Source organism: Ctenopharyngodon idella, chromosome 2 (assembly GCF_019924925.1).
Source record: "Ctenopharyngodon idella isolate HZGC_01 chromosome 2, HZGC01, whole genome shotgun sequence".
Lineage (NCBI taxonomy): Eukaryota > Metazoa > Chordata > Actinopteri > Cypriniformes > Xenocyprididae > Ctenopharyngodon > Ctenopharyngodon idella.
This window is the reverse complement of record NC_067221.1, coordinates 40,332,663-40,355,781: the sequence shown is the minus strand read 5'-3', so window position 1 is coordinate 40,355,781 and position 23,119 is coordinate 40,332,663. Positions and strand designations below refer to the sequence as shown.

The following is a 23,119-nucleotide window of genomic DNA, read 5'->3' as shown; positions in this document are numbered from 1 at the left end:
TCTGGGCACTTTTTAGGCTGGTTCTTGCATTTAGGCTGGTCACAAAAAAAGAAAAAAACCTTGAGTTATTTGCACCTGGAGGGAAGCAATTCTACAGTCTTTATTTACTCACCAGTCTTGCTCCATCAGATATGACCACTGTTTGTCAAGAAGAATAAACAAGGATTAAAGTTTATCATGATACACGTTAACTTCTTGTTTTGCCCATACAATGAAAGTCAGTGAGGTCTAATGTTATTTTGTTGGACAAAAACAGAATGCAGTGTATCAATGTATATTGCAGATCCTCATGTGACAAATTAGCAACATCCTAATATCAGTTGTTTTTGTGAATGAAATCATTACATTACTCACCTAGGACGCAGAGAAGAACGATGAATCCTTTTGCAAACATTGTTCCTAACTTGAGATTCAACTCACTAAAACTAACGATGTGATCAGTGATAAAATGATCCGGTTATTTATAGCAATATTGTATCCACCTCTAAACTTGGGAGTGGACCGTCCATCCCACCAATTCATCACATCAAATCACACACGCAGACGGAGGTTTAATAAGCACCTTTAGTTTGATAGGTTTATTTGGCTGGTAGGCGTGTCAAATGAATAATCACTCGTGTTGTCCATCATGGGTAACATATACAGTTTAATCTCTCTGATGCTGCCAAATCATTCAGTTCCTGTAAAACTACTCAACTGGGGAACTCTTTTCTTCAGAGCTTCTTTAAAGAAAATGTTCTGTGCAAAGTACAAAAATGTTACACAAATTATCGAATATTTTTTTGCACATTTATCTGTCTTGTCCAATACAAGGCTGTTCATTTTTAAAAATATGATGAATACAAATCTGCAACCATTTGCATGAGGCACTAATAAATATAAAAATGTAAACTTTATCATCATCATCATCATCATCAACAACCTTAGGGACGCCAATATTATATGAGCTGATTCTATTTTCTGTTAGACGTGAGAATACTGATACCCGAACGTTCCTGAGGGATTTCTCCATAACATTGCCATGGCAATGTGAAAATAAATGTTAGCCTTGGACTTGGATTGCATCTTGCCTGACTTGATCAATTATATTTATATCAGAAGACTTCACATAACAATTGTCAAATGAAGAGGTGCAGTTGAAACAGTGCAGCAAGTCCTCAAGTTCAACTCACAGACTCACTATTTCATTAAATCAACAGCAGTATTTGATGTTCTTTAGTTTATGAGTCATGAATGATCACCTTGAAGTTATACAGAAGTATGAAATTCTCTTCTACAATGTAATAAAATACACACTTTCCCCAGTTTGAGAATCATGTCTGCATGACTTCAGGTTGTACTGGCCAGACTGACTCAGATCACTCATTCTCTCCCTGAAGTATTCCTCCTTCCTCCTCCTCCCTCTGTAAATGCTGACTTTCACTTTTTGGGTATAATGATTGGAATGATTATGACAACCAATCCTTTGAGTCATCCCTCAACCAAAAACTCTGAGCTGACTAAACACATTTGCTCATTAAAATCATATAAATCTTAAAAATAGCAAGAACTGATTCAAGGACTGAATTAAAAGTCACATTTCTGGTGGCCTTCATAGCTAATTGAAATTGGAATTGCATAGCGTACTCTTAAAAATAAATGTCCTAAAAGGGGGTTTTCACAGTGGTGCCACTGAAGAATGTTTAGGTTAATAACGTAACCCCTTTCCCTGAAGGAGGGAACGTAGACGTTACGTTGATACTCCCATGCTACTGTCTCGCCAGGGAGCCCAATCACCTTCAAGTGGTAACTAAACAAGCCAAGGAGCATTGGCCAGTGAGAACAATGAACTGTGTTATGAGACACAGATGCTGGCAAACTGTTGCGTGCCCTTTTGGCAACTGCCCTCTACAAAGTCATAACCTCCCCAGCGCCCCATGTAAGCCCAAGGAAAAGAGTCCTCCATACCAACGGGATGCCATGATGACCAGTGTTGTTAACGCTGGGAAAGCATGCCTAGTCTAATGGAGAGGGACGCTATGGAGACCACACCCTGCCGAAAGGGAGGTAACGTGTGGTGGATACACATACGGAACTGACTTGTGGGGCAGTACTACATATGGAAGATCATTGTGGTAGGTCCTGCATAGCCATGGAGGAGCTACCACCGATACAGAGATGGGCAGAGCGGAACTGCTCAGGGAAAGACACGGGTTTGGCGACAGGGAAACTGTATTGTGGACAATACACATATGGGATTACCGAGGGGAAATCACAACATATGGGCATCTATCCCAGTACAAGGGCTGACTGGCCAGGCATGCACACGAGTACTGGGCCTGGCGTCAAATACCAGTCGCGTCTGACTGCTGAAGGATGCTGGAGGAACTCGTTTCGGGGTTCGCCAAGTGGGGAACTCACCTGAAGAGCAAGTAGGTGCTCGTATCGCCCCTGCTAGGGGGAAATGGCACTACAAGCGAGACACCAAGCCAGCCTTCCTGCACATTACCTGTTTGTACCCAGCACACCCAGTACCCAGCAACACGCAAATGTGTTAGGTGTCGCCCAACCCGCAGCTCTGCAGATGCCTGCCAGAGAGGTGCCGTGTGCCAACACCCAGGAGGAAGCAACACCCTGAGTGGAGTGAGCTCTCACTCTGAGGGGGCATGGCAAGGTGATGGCATCCACTATCCAGTGGGCCAACCTCTGTTTGGAAACAGCCTTTCCCTTCTGCTGACCTCCAAAGCAGGCAAAGCGCTGCTCTGAGCTTCTGAAGCTATGCGTGTGTAGCCTGTTGGGAAGAGATTATTTTATTTTATTTTATTATATTTTATTTTTGTGCTATGAACTTCCCAAAACTATTTTTCTAGTTATTTTAAATCAATTAATTTCACTGAGTGTTGGATTCCTGCACAGGCCATGTTATGTTGTGAGTGGGAACCATTGATTGTAGCTTGTAGCTGGGATGCTTGTCTGTGTTGCGCACTATTCTTTTTGGGAGTGCGTGAGTTGCGTCAGCCTCAGGCCGCGAGTGGACGCTGATGAGGCAGGACGCACATATTTTCTCTCTCTTCTTCCAGCCATAGTTGGTATGTTTAAAGTTATTTATTTGGTCAAAGTTCATGAAATATAAAACGAAATGTGTTCTGAGTCAAGTATACAAATGTATTTTTGTGTATTGGTCAATTTATGCGAGTTTTATGCAACTCTTGTCTGACGCACGTGGAGCTAATTAACTCATGGTTTGTTCACAGCGTTTAACGGAAGAAGTTAGCGCAACGGATGTTTCTCTTATCAAGTGTCCCATGTGTTTCAGGTATGTTCAGTTCTTTAACTCATTGTATAAAATTATAGAATTTGTGTAATTTGGTTTATAATGTTATGGACTAAATTTGAATATATTATCAATACTATTTTTCTATCCCCCTTTTCTATAATGCATTTAATTGCTTTGCATTTGTATAATGCACTGATTTCACTTTTCTATAGTGTCATTGTGAATGTGTATGATGGAGACAACAATTGACACAGTGATATATAATCAGTAACTTTATTTTAATTTCCTTATTTTATGGGTTTAAATGTATTACACAATGTTAAACATAAATTGTTGTAACATTAGCCTCAGACCGCGAGTGGACGCTGATGAGGCAGGAGGCACATATTTTCTCTCTCTTCTTCCATCTCTTATCAAGTGTCCCATGTGTTTCAGGTAAATAAATGCTGTTTTGGAGCTGGCCTGTTGTCTCGAGAGTGGATTTTCTTATGTGCAGAATCGGATCTGCTACACGTGCAGTCCATGTAAACACGTAATGTGCGAACAGCAATGCGAGGGCTGGGTCTGCCTCCTCCGGGGGCACCACTTGCAAGTTCACCACCTGGTCCCTAAAAGGAGTGGTGGGAATTTTGGCCACATATCCGGGCCCGAACTCAAGGCATGATTCTCTGACCGAAAATGCCTGCAGGTCCCCCACCCTTTTGAAGGAAACGAGCGTGGTTAGGAGCTTTAGAGACAGGATTTTAAGCTCAACTGACTCCTGCTGCTCAAAGAGAGCTCTCTGTATACCAGAAAGGACCACAGAGAGGTCCCAGGAGGGGATGAGGCGCGGTCTGGGAGGATTTAACCTCCTGGTCCCTCTCAGGAACCCGATGCCCAGGTCGTGCTTTCCAAGTGACCTGCCATCAAAAGCATTGTGATGTGCTGCGATGGCAGCATCATACACTTTCAACCTCTGCTCCAACCTCTCTTGCAGGAAGGAAAGCACAGAGCTGATTGGGCATTTCCAGGGGTCTTCCCAGTGGGAAAAACACCACTCAGCGAACAGACTCCACTTCATAGCATAAACACGCCTGGCAGAGGAGGCTCTAGCTTGAGTGATAGTGTCTACTAGAGCCGGTGGTAGGCCACTTAAGTCTTCCGGATGTGGGTGCCACATGGGCCCCGTCCATGAGAAAGTAGGTCTTTCCTTAGGGGAATCCACCAGGGAGGGGCTATCGCGAGGAGCATCAGGTCCGAAAGCCAGGTCTGGGTGGACCAGTAAGGCGCAACCATTACGACCTGCTCCTCGTCATCCCTGACCTTGCACAGTGTCACTGTAGCGGCTCCTGGCCATAAATTTAGGTAGGGCAGATTCTGGGTCTTAGCGCTAATTTATGATAACCATTTTGTAAGCTTTATATTCTAATTGCTGAACACATCAAACACACTTTTGGCAGAATTCTAATGTCCTTGCGTTATTCAGCCTGAGGGTGTCAAGCTAATGATGATCGACAGACTTCAGTATAACAGTATAATTCTATGTGTCTATGTGTCACATTCTATGTGTCACAACAGACACATAGAATGCCATCTTAGAATTGCCTTAATGTAGTATTTATTGCTTCCGAATGTTGTTTTAGAATATTGCAAGTTATGTGTAGGAATTCCAGTGAGGATAAAAAGTCTGGATGCCTATTCTCAGAATAAACATAAAACAAACACAACAGAACTACTGTATATAAAAGCTATTCACATGAGAACATTTAAATGAAAGGGTTTGCACTCTCATTCATTTAATATGCTACTCCACATAGGAAGAGCAGACATGCCAACTAGTTACTGACCTGATGCAGACACATATCTGAAGTGGACTGATATCGTCGTGGTCTGGAGCGAGGTTTGCGTAACGCGTGTTTACCTAACGTGAAAATAACCTGGGCAGCAAAAAATCTGCCCCAATGGCTCTCTATCAAAGCGTGCTGCAGTTCCATTTTTCCCGATAGATTTACATTGGAAATTTGTGGGCTACTGTAGCGCTTGGGAGGGCTCCGAGACCAGCTGCCCCACTTAGTATCATGAATATATGCCTGCCGAATCCTCGTGCTACATTTTAATATATCCTACTCACTTTACGACTTAAAATAGTCTAGAAAATCCTAAAAATATTTATTGCAGAATGCTGAACACATTTATAATTTATTAATTCAGTGTATATAGAGGTCTATGTTTGGATGAATACAGATGTAATCAACATACCATTGGATTTAATATAAATCTTTACCGTCCAACTGCACATTTATATAAAGGACAATGATGTCATTGTGCACCAGTAGAGCTGTTTATTGCTGTGTACAATAAATAAAACATGTTCAGAGACAAAGAATACAAAGGGTTAATATGCTCAGATTTCAGCTTGGAATTATTCTCTCTCCTAGTTTCTCTATATACTGTAACATGGGTTGTAAACGGTGCAGCCCTCTATTTGTAAAATATACTTTATGCATCAAGTAGTTCACGGTTCACAGGAAAACACCTTTAGCAGTACACAGCCAAACAGTTTATAGATTGTGACTTTTAATTAAGTAGTTTTTGGATCATTATGTCTGTCAGGTTGTATATTTGGAAACGCAGCATGACACCTCACTCGACAGAGACAATTTCAACAACACTTAAAATAAGTTACTGTACATAATGGACAATTACATAGTATTTTACAAATTGTATCAATCACTTTGACATCACAGACTATTCACACATAAAAATAAGTAACAGATTCTGTACACACGACTACACATTTTTCTTATCAAATTAAAAGAAAACATTTTTCAAACATATTTTATGCAACAATATGATCACATATTTATTATCTAAGACTGTCTTTATATTTCTGCACCACTAGCAGCATCGAAATGATATTTCAAGCGGTTCAACTGAGTGGAACACTGGTTCAACCAATGATGTGAGTTTTAGGGCGGGACTATCTGTTTGTTTGACCAATAGAAGATGAGTGTTTGTAACTTGCTTAAAAACACTGCAGTCAATAGAGAGCAACAGGGATGATGAATTTTTGTATGCCAAAACATGAAAACAAGTCACTAGAGTCACTGGGTTTTTTGAATGGGTTTTCGGTTAAATGCCTGAAATAAGGTCTGTGGTGAACACAAGATATTTTCACATTTTATTCTAAGACATAAAATACATCAGTAACGCCCTTTTGTGATCTTTTTAAAGTTTTTACTTTGCTTACAAGTGGCTAAATGAGAGACTACAGATGTTGTTGGGAACATTAAACATCATCACGGTCGCTAGTCGCTTTCACAGCCTCATTGTGTTTATAATCGCACTCTTGCAAACTATTCCAACTCAAACTTTCAGGGAAAATGTTTTTAAATAAAGACTGAAAGAGTTGTAGCTTAGTGATTGTGACGCTGAAGTCATGCGTCCATAGTGTTGTTCGTTTAAAGCCAGTGTTGCCAAGTCTGCAGTTTGCAATTTGGCTACTTTAACATTGTTGTTGCGGGTTGTTTTTCATGTCCACGGGTTGAAGCGACCCCAAATAACATGATATTGATCCTCTGGAACGCAAATTTTATGAGAGGAACCCTGCCAAAAAGCTGATTTTACCCCCGGAAAGCAACTGTTACCAGGGGACCCCCCTGAAATGCCATTGGACTAGTTTTGGGCTAATTTTGAGTAGCAATTGGGCGGGTTTTGACCTGGCTATAGCCTACTTTTAGCTTTTTACTTCTGGTGATTGTTTAGGCTTCAAAATTCATAAAAGGTGTGATCATTTGTGAAGATTACCATGATGAACTAAACGTGTAGAATCATAAACTTTTGTTGGTCACAGAGCTTATTTTTTGCAATAATCCAAAAGCCAGTGGAAAAATCCTGTTAGGTTTTTGTGATGCGAACTACAAAAATTTGTCATCACTGCATTTCTCTATTCCATTTGGTGCAGATAGTGGCAAAGAAATGAACCTCTTCTGTATTAAATATGTTAAACTGATGTCCACAGCCTGTGTTTGCAAGCGTTTCTGTGTGTCTGATGTGTAAACGCACAGAAAACTGGACCCTCCCACAGGAAGAGAATTCCTCAGGAATGACTCCACATTGCACAAAGGAAGGAAACACTAAGATGCTCGCTCACTCACACACACACACACACGGATAGTCAGGCCGTTCTCTCAGTTAACACAAACCACCCTCGTAATCGTCATCTTCCTCAGCTGGTGGTCCAGCGCTGCCCTCTTGAGGAGCAACAGGAGGTTTCTTCTTCTTCCCGCCACCTCCACCCGGCACCCTCAGAGAGATGGCCAACTTGGCATACTGCATGAACAGAGCCGAGGAGAGAGAGATTTATTAGTAATACACTGATTTGTCAGCCAGGCTGATTATTCAATTTTGAGATTTTTTTTAGAACAACAGTAAATAACAGCTAAAAAGTTTTGGTTCCAAGAACGTTAGTTTTTGGTTTCCAGAATGTTAGTTTTTGTTCCCAGAATGTTAGTTTTTGGTTCCCAGAACGTTCGTTTTTGGTTCCCAGAACGTTAGTTTTTGGTTCCCAGAATGTTAGTTTTTGGTTTTCAGAACGTTAGTTTTTGGTTTTCAGAACGTTAGTTTTTGGTTCCCAGAATGTTAGTTTTTGGTTTTCAGAACGTTAGTTCCCTTTCAGTCGGTCACGTTCGACGTACGTCAGTAGTGACCGACGAATTGGGATATCGCTAGAGAGCCCTATCAGCTTCGAGTGAACTACAACAGGCCAATGGAGTTGGCGTGCGATATTTGCATAATGCGCACCGCCCCCGCCAGGTGGTATAAATAGGGGAGCAGATGCAATCGCACTCTGTCTTTCGCTTCGGAGCCATCTAGTGTGTTTCCAGCCTCAGACTTCAGTGAATTCTCAAGCTAAAAAAAAAAAGAAAGGAAAATTTCTTCTTCTTGTGTTGGTGTGACGGCACTTCAGCGAGGTCGCGAGCTTCCCGAGGAGCCTGAGCTTAAAGCTCTCAACTGCTGTTTTTACAGCACACAATTTCCAATTCCCAGCATTGTGTCTGTTGCGATTTGGGCCGGTTCCTCCGTTGTGTTCGGGGAGTGGTGTACCCGAACACATCGTGACACTCCCTGTGTGCTTCAGCACAAGAGAGCTGAATTTTTCCCCTCCTAAAAGAGCTTCACAGACGAACCCTGCGTCTTTTTCAAGATGTCATTTCGTCTGTGCGTTACTGGATGCGGTCGTTCATTGGTCCCCGCTGACGGCCACAATCGCTGCATCACGTGCCTGGGCGTTCAGCACGCTGAAGCAGCTTTTGTGGATAGTTCATGTTCTCACTGTGGGAACATGACTATTGCAGTGTTGAGATCGAGACTCTCGTTCCTTGGTTCTCAGGGAGCGGGGGTCCCCTCCCCTATGCCCCGTGCCGCCGTTTTCTCTGGCTTCGGCCGGGGTGACGGTGCGCCGGCGTGTAGGCAGGGTGATCTGAGGATCACAGTCAGGGCTTCCCCGCCGAGCGCCGCTCCGCGGGCCCCTGTCCCCTCTACCTCACTGCAACCGGTGGTGTTGCCGACTGAGCGTGCTGGTCCCTCTACGGAGCGACCAGCCGTTTCTTTCGGAGCACCGGCGGATGACTGCATGTCGATCGCGGCATCGGAAGGTGAGCAAGAGTCCTCGGGAGATGAGGACTCGGCTGCGTTACCTCCCTCCGGGACCGTAGCGTTGTCCGAGCCTGATCCTGAGTTGACGGCTATGCTTTCCCGGGCTGCCGAGAAGGTCGGGCTCGTCTGGAACCCTCCACCGTGTCCCGAACCTTCTCGGCTCGATGATTGGTACCTCGGGGCGGCCCGCGCTGGTCCCCAGCGCCCCGCCCCGATGCCATTCTTCCCGGAGGTGCATGATGAGGTGACCAGGTCCTGGCGGACGCCCTATAGCGTTCGTGCGAGACCTGGTCCCTCGTCCGCCTTCACCAACCTGGATGGCGGGGAGGCTAGGGGATATACGCGGATTCCCCCAGTCGAGAGGTCTGTTGCGATGCAACTGTGTCCAACGGCCTCTGGCTGGCGCGGTGAGCCGCGTCTCCCATCCCGGGCCTGTAAATTCTCGTCAGGCTTGACAGAGAAAGCTTACAGAGCCTGCGGACAGGCTGCCTCCGCCTTGCATGCCATGGCCCTTTTGCAAGTTCATCAGGCAAAAGCGTTGATGGAAATGCCCCAGGGAGGTCTTGACCAGCAGCTGCTTGGGGAGCTGCGTGCCGCCACGGACCTCGCCCTCCGGGCGACTAAGGTGACGGCACGTTCTGTTGGTCAGGCGATGGCCACGCTTGTGGTCCAGCAACGCCACCTCTGGCTGACCCTTGCTGATATGAGGGATACCGACAAATATCGGTTCCTGGACTCCCCCATATCACAGGTCGGCCTTTTCGGCGACGCGGTAGAGAGCTTCGCCCAGCAGTTCTCTGCCGCCCAGAAGCAGGCTGAGGCTATCAAACACGTCCTGCCCCGGCGGTCCGCTGCTGCCTCCACCCCGCCGCCGGCAGCACAGCCTCAGCCCGCTCGTCGCCGAGGGCGCCCGCCTGCGTCGTCCTCCGCCCCTGCTAAGTTGGCAAAGCAGCAGCCTACACCAGCCAAACAGCAGGGTGCCGGTCGCGGACGCGGCGCCCAGCCCGCTCAGGCCAAGCCAGGTGGCAAGAGGTCGAGGAAGACGCGACCCTGAGACGGGCGACCTGGAGGGGAAGGTTCCTGCTCTTCGGGAGAGGACTCCATCGTCTCTCCCACCCCCGGAGGAGGGCCGGGGAGAATTTGTGAAATTGTCTGTCCCGCCGCTGGCTCTCCGGAGTCCAGCGGTACCCACTTCATCACAAAAAGAGCAGTTTCCCAATCCTCCAGGTCACAAGAGACTGTGGCTGTCAGCGCGCGAGGCTCCGCCTTGCCACTCGCAGCCCACTCTCACTTCGCCAGCAGGTCCCAGTGTGATGGTCGAGGCCGCCCCCCAGCCGTCTCCCATTCACACTGTCACCTCGCAGAGTCTGACCCCACTTCGGGCCGCTGCGCCGTCCGAGTCGGGTTCCAGCACTCTGCTTCGCTGCCCCACCCCCGGTGCGTCTGTGGTGCCTTTGGTCCCGCTGGCTCGGTGTCTGGAAGCCTGGATAGCGCTCCCCAGCCCGTCCCGCTGGCTCATTCGCACTATCAGACTCGGCTATGCGATTCAGTTCGCCCGGCGTCCCCCGGTCTTCAGGGGTGTCCACTACACTCAGGTGTCCCTGGACAATGCACCTGTTCTCCGGGCGGAGATTGCTGTCCTCCTGGCGAAGGATGCAATCGAGCCGGTCCCTCCAGCCGATATGAAGTCAGGGTTCTACAGCCCCTACTTCATTGTACCAAAGAAGGGCGGTGGGCTACGGCCAATCCTGGATCTGCGTGTCCTGAACCGGTCCCTTCACAGGCTGCCGTTCAAGATGCTTACGCAGAAGCGCATTTTCGAATGCGTCCGTCCCCAGGATTGGTTTGCAGCGATCGACCTGAAGGTCATGTCTCGATACTGCCTCTACTTTCATGTCTCGATTCTGCCTCGTCACAGACCCTTCCTACGGTTTGCGTTCGAGGGTCGGGCATATCAGTACAAAGTCCTACCCTTCGGGCTGGCCCTGTCGCCCCGCGTCTTCACGAAGATTGCGGAGGCGGCCATTGTTCCGCTCAAGGAACAGGGCGTTCGCATCCTCAACTACCTCGACGACTGGCTCATCCTGGCCAGCTCGCGGGAGCAGTTGTGCGAACACAGGGACATGGTGTTAGCTCACCTCAGTCGGTTGGGTCTTCGGGTCAGCTGGGACAAGAGCAAACTCTCCCCCGGGCAGAGGATCTCTTATCTCGGTATGGAACTGGATTCGGTCGCCCGGACTGCGCGCCTCACCGAGGAGCGCGTCCAGTCAGTGTTGACCTGCCTGAGTACGCTCAAGCGCAGGACAGCGGCCCCACTGAAACTCTTTCAGAGGCTCCTGGGGCATATGGCATCCGCAGCCGCAGTCACGCCGCTCGGATTGCTTCATATGAGGCCGCTTCAACACTGGCTCCGCGGCCGGATCCCGAGATGGGCGTGACAGCGCGGTACGTTCCGTGTCCCCGTGACACCGAACTGCCGTCGCACCCTCACCAAGTGGTCGGACCCTTCGTTCCTGCGGGCTGGGGTTCCCCTCGAACAAGTGTCCAGGCATGCTGTGGTCCACACAGATGCCTCTGCCACAGGGTGGGGGGCCACGTACAACGGGCACGCAGCGTCGGGTCTGTGGACGGGGCCCCAACTGCATTGGCATATCAATTGCCTCGAGTTGCTAGCAGTACGTCTTGCACTGGGCCGCTTCCAGGAGCTGTTGTCAGACAAGCACGTACTGGTCCGCTCGGACAGCACTGCGGCCGTTGCGTACATCAACCATCAGGGTGGTCTACGCTCCCGCCGTATGTCGCAACTCGCCCGCCATCTCTTGCTATGGAGTCAGAAGCATCTGAGGTCGCTTCGTGCCATTCACGTCCCAGGCGTGCTCAACCGTGCAGCCGACGAGCTCTCACGGCAGCCTCCGCTTCCGGGCGAATGGCGGCTCCATCCCCAGGTGGTCCAGCTGATCTGGCAGCGCTTCAGCGAGGCACAGATAGATCTGTTCGCCTCCCCGGAGACTGCCCACTGCCAGTTGTTCTATTCCCTGACCAGCGGCACGCTCGGCACAGATGCCCTGGCAATCAGCTGGCCCCGGGGCCTACGCAAATATGCGTTTCCCCCAGTGAGCCTTCTCGCACAGCTCTTGTGCAAAGTCAGGGAGGACGAGGAGCAGGTCTTGTTAGTGGCTCCATATTGGCCCACTCGGACCTGGTTCTCAGACCTCACGCTCCTCGCGACAGCACCTCCCTGGCCCATTCCTCTGAGGAAGGACCTCCTGACTCAGAGACGGGGCACCCTCTGGCACCCGCGTCCCGACCTGTGGAAACTCCATGTGTGGTCCCTGGACGGGACGCGGAGGTTCTGAGTGATCTCCCGCAAGCGGTCGCAGACACCATCACTTCCGCTAGAGCTCCTTCTACTAGGAACCTCTATGCGCTGAAGTGGAACCTATTCGTCGAATGGTGTTCCTCTCAACCAGAGCGAGAGGACCCCCGATCATGTTCGGTCAGAACCGTGCTTTCCTTTCTGCAAGAGGGCCTGGAGCGAAGGCTGTCTCCCTCCACCCTCAAGGTGTATGTTGCCGCTATCGCCGCACATCACTATGCAGTTGATGGTAAATCGCTAGGGAAGCACGATCTGATCGTCAGGTTCTTGAGGGGGGCGAGGAGACTGAATCCTCCCCGGCCCCCCTCTGTACCCTCTTGGGATCTGACCCTGGTTCTTACATCTCTCCGGGGTCGTCCCTTCGAGCCTTTGCAATCAGTCGAGTTAAAAGTACTGTCCCTAAAGACCGTCCTCCTGGTTGCATTGGCCTCGCTCAAGAGGGTAGGGGACCTGCACGCATTTTCGGTTGACGAATCGTGCCTGGAATTCGGGCCCGGTGACTCTCACGTTATCCTGAGACCCCGGCCTGGATATGTGCCCAAGGTTCCTACCACTCCCTTTCGAGATCAGGTAGTGAACCTGCAAGCGCTGCCTTCGGAGGAGGCAGACCCAGCCCTAGCTTTGCTCTGTCCCGTCCGCGCTCTGCGCCTGTACGTGGACAGAACGCGAAGCTTCAGGACCTCAGATCAGCTCTTTGTCTGTTACGGAGGCCAGCAGAAGGGAAAGGCTGTCTCCAAGCAGAGGATGGCCCACTGGATAGTGGACGCCATCGCCCTGGCGTATGAGTCCCAGGGCGTGCCTTGCCCGCTCAGGTTGAGAGCCCACTCCACCAGAGGAGTGGCCTCTTCCTGGGCGCTGGCGCACGGCGCCTCGCTGACAGATATCTGTAGAGCTGCGGGCTGGGCGACACCTAACACGTTCGCTAGATTCTATAGCCTTCGTGTAGAACCGGTATCTTCCCGTGTACTCGCTTCCTCCAGCCGGTAGACGCGAAGAGCCCGTTCTAGTGTCGGCTTGCAATGCCACTCCCGCCCCCTGGGCCGGATACGTGCATCCTTTTTACTCCAGTCGAGTTCCCCGCTTGGCGAACCCTGTCGAGTTCCTCCGCCTCCCCCTTCGGCTCGGACATTGCGGAGTGTCTGATGCCAGGCCAACCTCCGTCACCGACGTTGACGTTTGGCTGGGTTCCACATGTCGTGACCCCTCCACGTGAGCGGTCCCATGTGTGTATTTGTCCACGGTCAACTCCCTACGGCGAGCCCGTGTCTTTCCCTAGCAGAGCCAGCTCTGCTGTCACCTGTCAGATGAGTCTCCCCCTACCAGGTGGAGCCATCCCAGGGACTCCATATGCGTACTGCCCACGGCCAGTCCATATGTGTACTCTCCACGTAAATTCCTCCCCTACGGGTGGGTAGTGGTCTCCGCAGCGTCCCCTACGGGTTCGCTCCCCAGTGTAGTCTAGTTTACTTAGTGGGTATATCGGAACAGCAGTAGACTCTCTCGGCGTAAGCTCGCCCCCTTCCCCGTCCCACTGGTGCGCCGGGTGGCTAGAGCTTGCGCTGGGCACTGGAAGGGGTTCATACTGTGGCGCTTTATTTGGGATCCCAATTCGTCGATCACTACTGACGTACGTCGAACGTGACCGACTGAAAGGGAACGTCTCGGTTACATATGTAACCCTCGTTCCCTGAAGGAGGGAACGGAGACGTACGTCCCGTCGCCACAGTTGCTGTACCCTCGCTGTAGTGCGGACTAGATTGTCTCCTCAGCGAAAAACAGAGTGCGATTGCATCTGCTCCCCTATTTATACCACCTGGCGGGGGCGGTGCGCATTATGCAAATATCGCACGCCAACTCCATTGGCCTGTTGTAGTTCACTCGAAGCTGATAGGGCTCTCTAGCGATATCCCAATTCGTCGGTCACTACTGACGTACGTCTCCGTTCCCTCCTTCAGGGAACGAGGGTTACATATGTAACCGAGACGTTATTGGTTCCCAGAACATTAGGTTTTGGTTCCCAGAATGTTAGTTTTTGGTTTTCAGAACGTTAGTTTTTGGTTTTCAGAACGTTAGTTTTTGGTTCCCAGAACGTTAGTTTTTTATTTCCAGAATGTTAGTATTTGGTTCCTAGAATGTTAGTGTTTGGTTCCAAGAACATTAATTTTTGGTTCCCAGAATGTTAGTTTTTGGTTCCCAGAACGTTAGTTTTTGGTTCCCAGAATGTTAGTTTTTGGTTCCCAGAATGTTAGGTTTTGGTTCCCAGAACATTCTTTTTTAAGGTTTGTTTTTGGTTAGCCATGAATGTTTTGTTAATGGAAATAGAATGTTAGCTTTTGGTTTGAAGAATGTTATTCTAACAATATTCTAACATTCCCAGAATGTTCCCCTAACCTCTTCACTCCGATATCATTACCCCAGTGTACATCAGTAGTCATCCAGCACACAAAATAATACACAGAACGTTCCCTAATAGTTACTTTTTGTTTAAGTTATTTTTAGGTTATTTAAAAATAACCAACCTGCAACGTTCTGGGAACGTTATTTTATGGTTAAACCTAAAAAGAACGTTCCTAGAACGTTATTATTTGGTTCTCAAAAAAATAACCAAAAGGGAACCAAGTACTAATGGTTTGGTAACGTTCCATGTTTGCTTGGGATGTTAGTAGATTTTTAATATTTCCATGAGCTCTCTAACAGAAAGCTAAAATATTATTTTTCTAAAAGTTGTACTTTTTGTTTGCTGATTTTGTTGGTAAAAATTAACTAAAAATTAACAAACTAAATGATAGGAAGACATTTATAAATGTTACAAAGATTTCTATTTCAAATAAATTAAATGTAATGGCTGCTGAAAATTCAGCTTCGCATCAGAGGAATAAATTACACTATAAAATTTAAATTCTATTAAAATATATTACAATATAAATTCTATTCCAAATTCTATGAATGCCATGAAAAGGAATGAAATTCCACAATATTACTATTTTTACTGTATTTTTGTTCAAATAAATCCAGGCTTGGAAAGCATAAGAGACTTCTAAATATTTAGTGCTGTCAAAATTAGCGTGTTAACGCATGCAGTTTTTTTTTTTTCAGTTTTTTTAAATCGATTAACAGCACTAATATATATATTATTAACAGTATTGTTCTGTTCGGTGTGAAGAATGAGGTCTAACACTCACATCATTGTCCATGTACTTGAGTAAAGGTGAGTTGCACACGCGTGCCAACTGATCCTCGTCCTGCTCGTCATAAGCCGCCAGTAACGTCTCCATAGAAACGCAGTCCTCACTCCCACTGAACCCTGGGAGACTGAAGGGAGGGATCAACACAACATTTCATACCGTTCACAGATAATGCAGTGGATTTGAGGGACGGTGTCACTTGTTTGTACCTGTAACTTTCTCTGACACACTTGTCTGCAGCAACAAAGTCACCTCGGTGGAGATGGACCAGCACTTGAGCAATGGTTTTCTGCAGGTAAGAACAACTATATCAAACATCTGTTGAAAACATTATGGACACAAATGCAAACTTTCATGATAAAAGTGGAATTTCTCAATAGGAAGAAGCTTGTCAAGTTGGACAGATGCCAACATGGACTGGTGTGTGACATGACCTCGTCCTGAAAAACTATGTCTAAAACACAAGATAAATTTCAGATGAATGTCAGTATTTGCACCTTAAAGCAGGTGGGGTAGTTCTCAATTTCCTTGTACATGTTCTTCTCTTTTTGGAGGGACACAGCGGCCTCGTCCAACCTGAAGACGACAACAAAACACAACGGCAAGAACAAGTTTGTGTATGTAAAATGTACAGTATAAGAAAAACAATGTCTTTTTTTGAACTTTAAATCATGTAAATGTATTGTAACAGACCCCAAAACTAAAATTAAGAACTTGTAAATGAGCATAATATGCTTAAGGACGCACCTGCGCAGTCTCACCAGAAGTCTGGACGATTTACCCAGAAGCTCTGCGGCCTGTCTGAGACGATCTTCATTCTGAACACATCAACAACCAGGCCACATGGGTTATGCATGAATATCCACAACAAACAGATTTCTGATCATTTACAGGATTCATTTATGTCACAGGGCTAAAAATATTAATCATGTTGGTGTTTTCTCACCTCAAACACAGATGCGGCCTTCTGGTACAAGTCCACGGCTTTCTCCAGATCAATCGATTCAACGAGTCTGAAGAAGCAGACGGCACTAGTTAATGCTGGTCATGGTAAGAGAATCCTCACATGCATACAGTTGTTTACACACTTCAATCCAAAGATAGTACACAAACAACCTCTCAAGAAGTGGGAGAATCAGAAATTAACTTTCCCAGCTAATAGGGAACGTTTTGGCAAGGTTCTCTCAAAGTTATGAACAAACATTATTCCGGTAACGTTAATAGAATGTTTGTTCAAAGTTATCTGGTCTCTAATATTGTTCTCAAAACGTTAGCAACGTATTAACGTTCTTTCTGAAACGTTGAATGTTCATCTAACATTTTTAAATGTTACTACTTGCTTTAGAATGTTTAGAGAACATTCAAAAGTAACATTCCCATAATGTTTGCAAAATGATAAAATGGAATGTCCTCTTAACATTTGTATAATCAAAAAAAAATGTTTTTAAAAAAGAAAAATTTATGAACTGCACATTTTGAACGTTCAGAGAACATTCAGAAATAACGTTTTCATAACTTAATGAGAACGTTAGCTAACTGTTTTTAGAACAGATTTTTGTTTGCTGGTAAGGAGCAACATTTGCCCACTAAAAAAGTAATGTCCTGGAGCATTTTTCACCCTAGTAAGGGACATTTTTATAATTATCTTAAATAATTAGTATTAATAAACTAAATATAGATACTCTAAACATATCCATGTTGTTTTTATGTCAGATATTTAAATGTACTCAATTAACTCAATCAATCAGTACACTATAGTCTGTTACCAATCAAATTTGATCAACATCAGAAGCTGATCTTAATATAATGATGTCAATTAATGGAATACATAACAAACATTTGTGTGTGTGAAGAAACTACATATTCTTTTATTCTACACAGGAAAAACAAGCCGAGAACCGTTTGAGTTAGTTTATTGGGTTTTTTTTATGTATTAGAAAATCAAGACTTTACATTGACTATTTTGTTAGCGTGAAAAACAAAACGATTATTCATAGCAGGAATAAATTATGAAGAAATTTCCCTATCAGTGAGTTCAACGCAAGTCTTAGTTCTCGCAAGAACTCCTGTTATAATTAAAGGGATAGTTCACCCAAAAATGAAAATTTGATGTTTATCTGCTTACCCCCAGCGCATCCAAGATGTAGTTGACTTTGTTTCTTCAGTAGAACACAAATGATGATTTTTAACAACAACAGTTGCCGTCTGTCAGCCGTATAATTGATGTCAATGGGAACTTTGTCTATAAGAGTAAATAAAACTTGCTTAGACAAATCCAAATTAAACCCTGCGGCTCGTGACGACACATTGATGAAGACATGAAACGATCGGTTTGTGTGAGAAACCGAACAGTATTTATATCATTTTTTATCTCTAAAACACCACTATGTCCAACTGCATTCAGCTTCCGGTTAGTGAGGTCTGATCGCGCTCTGACAACGGAAGTGATGTCTCGCACTCATTGAAGTATAAGCGCAAACCGATCACACAAACCGATCGTTTCGTGTCTTAGGACATCAATGTGTCATCACGAGCCGCAGGGTTTCATTTGGATTTGTCTAAGCAAGTTTTATTTACTCTTATAAAAGAAGTTCCCATTGACACCCATTATACGGCTGACAGACGGCAACGGTTGTTGTTAAAAATCATCACTTGTGTTCTACTGAAGAAACAAAGTCACCTACATCTTGGATGTGCTGGGGGTAAGCAGATAAACATCAAATTTTCATTTTTGGGTGAACTATCCCTTTAATGAAGCTGTCTAATCTGCAAAATTAATCTCTTATGTACATCATATCTGCAATTCGCAAGAACTCTCGGAGCGCACGTTAAACACAACTAAACAAAAGCATTTCAGCGGATTTCTTCTTCACCGGTGACTAATCTAAATGTCTCTGATTGGCCAATGCATTCATGTGCTCAACAGATACGTGTTTGATTGGTTATAAAGCTACACTACAAAGAAATATTTGATGCAATGTGAGCAGATCTACATGTAATGCCCCAATCGACACTTTTTATTCATTTTTATTTTTTACATTTCACTTTAATAACAACAATTGTATTTGTTTTAGTTTGTGCAGATGCATTTTTTTTTTTTTTTTGCCCTGTATCCAGAATTTGGGAGGTATTCATGTTCATTTTGTGGCATTTTTTTTTTTTTTTCCCCCAAGCCTGAGCCCACGCCCTGTTAATTTGAGTAGCATGATCCTGGAGACTGCAGTTTTAGCTTTGTATATACTACTTTATAACACTTACTATTCAATTCAATGTTTGAATTATTTAAATTTAAATGATATATTCTCTTAACCAACTCCTAACCCCAAAAATAACCGTGATAACCCTCTTGAAATTTTTTACCTAATTTGTTTCAATATATGACCCCCTATATTCTGTTTTTTTTTGGAAAGAAAGACCTCACATTTCAGTGTGGAATTAAGCTGTTTTCTGTGTAATGTGCAAGACTTACATTTCAATTTAAAGCAGCAGCTCATTTGCATTTAAAGGGACACACACAAAAACTGTGTTTTTGCTCACACCCAAATAGGGTCAAATTTGACAAGCTATAATAAATGATCTGTGGGGTATTTTGAGCTGAAACTTCACAGACACATTCTGGAGACACCAGAGACTTATATTACATCTTGTGAAAGAGGCATTATAGGTCCCCTTTAAATCAGGTCTGCTCTGATGGACTAGAATTAGCTAGGTGGCGCTGTCACAAAAAACTAGGGTCCTAGAAATGCGGTCCTAGGTCTGTGGTCCTGAAACTGCAGCCTCCAATACTGCAAGATTATACTAGAGGTTAATTTCCGATTAGTCCGATTTTGATTAGTCATCGGTATATGCTCATCTGTATACTCACTTCCCAGCCCTGTCCAAGGCTATTCCAGCAGTGCCAGAGGTGCCGTTCTCCACGTACATGACGCTGGCCTTCTCTATCAGCTGGATGGCCTCAGGCATCTTCTTCATGTCCTGCAGGTGTGCAAGAGTCATTCATGCACCGTCTCAAACCTACAGGCCATCCATAACAATCACTGTACGGACCGACTCACCTTCAACATCATGCCGGCTTGTTCATATGCTCTGAGAAGAAGAAAAGCATGTTTTATAATGGATGGCAATAAGATGAGTATTGTATAGGCAGTTAATGATGTATAATTAGTTAATATTGTAGTATGTTGTTAACTATTAAAAGTATGAAAGTAGTAAACTGAATTAGTTTAGCATAGATAGGTAGTAAACTATAGATTTAGAGTAATAGTTATTTGAATTATAAACATTCACTTACTTTGCTGCATGGAAGAGTCTGTGAATTTTAGCTAAGTAAATATAAGTACCAAATGAGAGAATAAAATCAAACTTAAAATACTACATGTACTACAAAATCCTGCTGTACTGCACAATATTTAGTCTTATTTGGTGGATTAACTTTGCAGTTGCGATTTCTTCTTCTGTCTTAAACTAGTAACTGGAGTCACAGTGTTATTCGTGAAGGATACGCTTTGTTTTCTGTGTGGTATTCGGCCTCTTTCAGGTACGCGTCCTTCGCTTGTTCAAGCTGTTTCGCATTTTTGAAAGCCACAGCTAATATAACACCAACAGACATTGTTAAAAAGCAATCATTGTGATGGGCATTACATTTCCTTCACTAATATCAGTGCAAGACAAGTTTATTCAAGGTTTACATCACCTGCTTTTGCCATCTCTGAAGCTGCTCCATCATAATCAGGTTTCCACTTGGTCATGCTGGTCTTTAAGCTGCATAAAACACAATCATTTTATGGTGTATATTGCCAAATTAAAAGTTACTTTAAAGTACATTTCAAATTATGTTTTTATAATCTTTCATAATGTTTTAAAGAAGTACACTTATTTTGATGTGTTGATTAACACATGTCCAGTACTTGATTTGTAGTTTGTTATTTGAAATTCCATTTAAAGTTAATGTATTTTAAATGCACTAACTGCAACTTCATCGTTAGAAATGTGTAATTAAAGCATATATTTAAATACATGACATTTAAGAAACATACATATAAATGCTTGTCAATGTATTCGGCAGTGCACTTTAAACATATTTTAAAGACAATAGAAGTAAGTATGAATTTACATATAAAGATGTACTTAAGTGGATCAAAAAGCACTCTTAAAGGATTAGTTCACTTCAGAATTAAAATTTCCTGATAATTTACTCACCCCCACGTCATCCAAGATGTTGTCTTTTTTTTTTTTCAGTCGAAAAGAAATTAAGGTTTTTGAGAAAAACATTCCAGGATTTTTCTCCATATAGTGGACTTCACTGGGGTTCAACAGATTGAAGGTCCAAATATCAGTTTCAGTGCAGCTTCAAAGAGCTCTACATGATCCCAGACGAGGAATCTAGAGAAATCGATCTGTCATTTTCTTTAAAAAAAAAAAAAAAAAAAAAAAAATGTATATACTTTTTAACCACAAATGCTCATCTTGCACTGCTCTGCGATGTGCCACACATTATGTAATCATGTTGGAAAGGTCACGCGTGATGTAGGTGGAAGTACCGATCCAGTGTTTGCAAAGCAAATGTGTAAAGACTAAGTCAAACGGCCTTTACAACAACGATGTTGGATGATTTTGAAGTTGGAGGAGAAAATGAGATGGGGTTTTTCACCCTACTGCGGTACTTCCAGCTATGTCACGCATGACCTTTCCAATGTAATGTGTGGCACATCGCAGAGCAGTGCAAGACGAGCATTTGTGGTTAAAAAGTATATAATTTTTAAAGAAAATGGCCGATTGTTTCTCTAGATAAGACTCTTATTCCTCGTCTGGGATCATGTAGAGCTCTTTGAAGCTGCACTGAAACTGACATTTGGACCTTCAACCCGTTGAACCCCAGTGAAGTCCACTATATGGAGAAAAATCCTGGAATGTTTTCCTTAAAAACCTTCATTTCTTTTCGACTGAAAAAAAAAAAAAAGACATTTTGGATGACATGGGGGTGAGTAAATTATCAGGAAATTTGAATTCTGAAGTGAACTAATCTTTTAAGTTCAAATAATTGCTTGTAATGTAAATTTAAACTATAATACTTTTTTTATTTAATTGTACATAACATGCAATTAAGTATATCTCCTAAAGTATTTTCCAAGTAGGTGTTCTTTTTCCCAAGGTAAGAGATGTTACAAAAATATGTGTGCCATAATAATTTAACACTAGTTTTAGTAACTAATTGTTTGAAAACAACATACAAAGCCACTTTTAGAACAAACACATTTGTGTAATTGGACTTTTGACTCAAAATCTACTGCGATGTAGTCTGTGACAACTTGCCCCATGATGTGCACTCGAACGTGTACTGCGTAGCAAGAATGTCCACATCATCATCATCATCAGTGTTTCGGAACCCTCATAATGAGGACCACTGCAGCTGTCGATAAGGTAACCTCCAGCACTGCACGCGCGATTACGCAATCTGTCTCGCGGTGTTGTAATCTTCATGATGGAGCGACAACGCGCATCAGAATCCTTCAGCATCTCATGTAATAATCTGGACGCGATTTCACTGTTAAATGAGTTAAAACCAAAACGCATCCCGTTATCTAGCAGTAGCATATTAGGCTATTGTCATTTTCCCTGACAGCGACAGCAGGCCGATCATAACGCATGAGATCTGACCTGTCCGCTCATTCTGTGTCTTTAAGAGAATATTCCATATCTCACCATTTCTCGGCTTTGGCGATGTGCTCGTGCGCCTCGTTGATCTTCTGTGCGGCCATGGCTCACGGTTGCGCGGATGAAGAGGACACAGACCGACCCGCTGCTCGGGAGGATGATGATGATGATGATGGACCGTTACGTACTATACGTAGATTATCCAGATTTTCTTTAGAGCTCATCCACGTCACGGTGTTTTTCTACGGGAGCCCGAGTGGGAAGCTGCAATGCACCCTGCAACATCTGCGATTCACAATTGCCTTATTTTTTATTAATTTATGTATAAGTATAAAGTATTTATTATTATTGTTTACGGATAGAATATATTTATTTTTATAATTATATAGAATAATATATTGTTTGCCATTATTATTATTATTATTATTATGTATATATTTATGTATAAGTAGAATATATTTATTTATTTATTGTGTTGAAGGATAGAATATAATTATATAGAATAATATATGTTTTGCCTTATTTTTATTATTTATATATATATTATGTATAAGTAGAATATATTATTATTATTATTATTTAATAATGTGTTTACAGATAGAATATATTTGTTATTTTTATAATTATATAGAATAATATATTGTTTGCCTTTTTGTTATTATTCATATATTTATAAGTAGAATATATTTATTATTATTTTTATTATTATTATTATTTATTAATGTGTTTACGGATAGAATATATTTGTTATTTTTATAATTATATAGAATAATTTATTGTTTGCCTTTATTTTTATTATTTATATATTAATTTATGTATAAGTAGAATATATTTATTATCATTATTATTATTATTTATTAATGTGTTTATGGATAGAATATATTTGTTATTTTTATAATTATATAGAATAATATATTGTTTTGCCTTATTTTTATTATTTATATCTTTATTTATGTGGTTATATAGAATATAGATAGTATATTAGTATAAATGTATTTAGTTTTAATTACA

The 23,119-nt window shown here is 43.6% G+C and overlaps 1 protein-coding gene across 1 annotated transcript; it reads right to left on the bottom strand.

Moving 5' to 3' along the window:
- Positions 1-5,554: 5,554 nt before the first annotated feature.
- On the bottom strand, positions 5,555-22,376 carry napgb (N-ethylmaleimide-sensitive factor attachment protein, gamma b). Its single transcript, XM_051914036.1, has 12 exons — positions 22,157-22,376; positions 20,148-20,215; positions 19,957-20,041; positions 19,746-19,763; positions 19,510-19,540; positions 19,320-19,429; positions 16,401-16,467; positions 16,202-16,272; positions 15,952-16,030; positions 15,664-15,743; positions 15,452-15,581; positions 5,555-7,567 (listed from the first exon to the last, which is right to left on the bottom strand). The coding sequence occupies exons 1-12, from the start codon at positions 22,210-22,212 to the stop codon at positions 7,430-7,432; spliced, it is 933 nt and encodes a 310-aa protein (XP_051769996.1). The 5' UTR covers positions 22,213-22,376; the 3' UTR covers positions 5,555-7,429.
- Between the last annotated feature and the right edge of the window lie 743 nt (positions 22,377-23,119).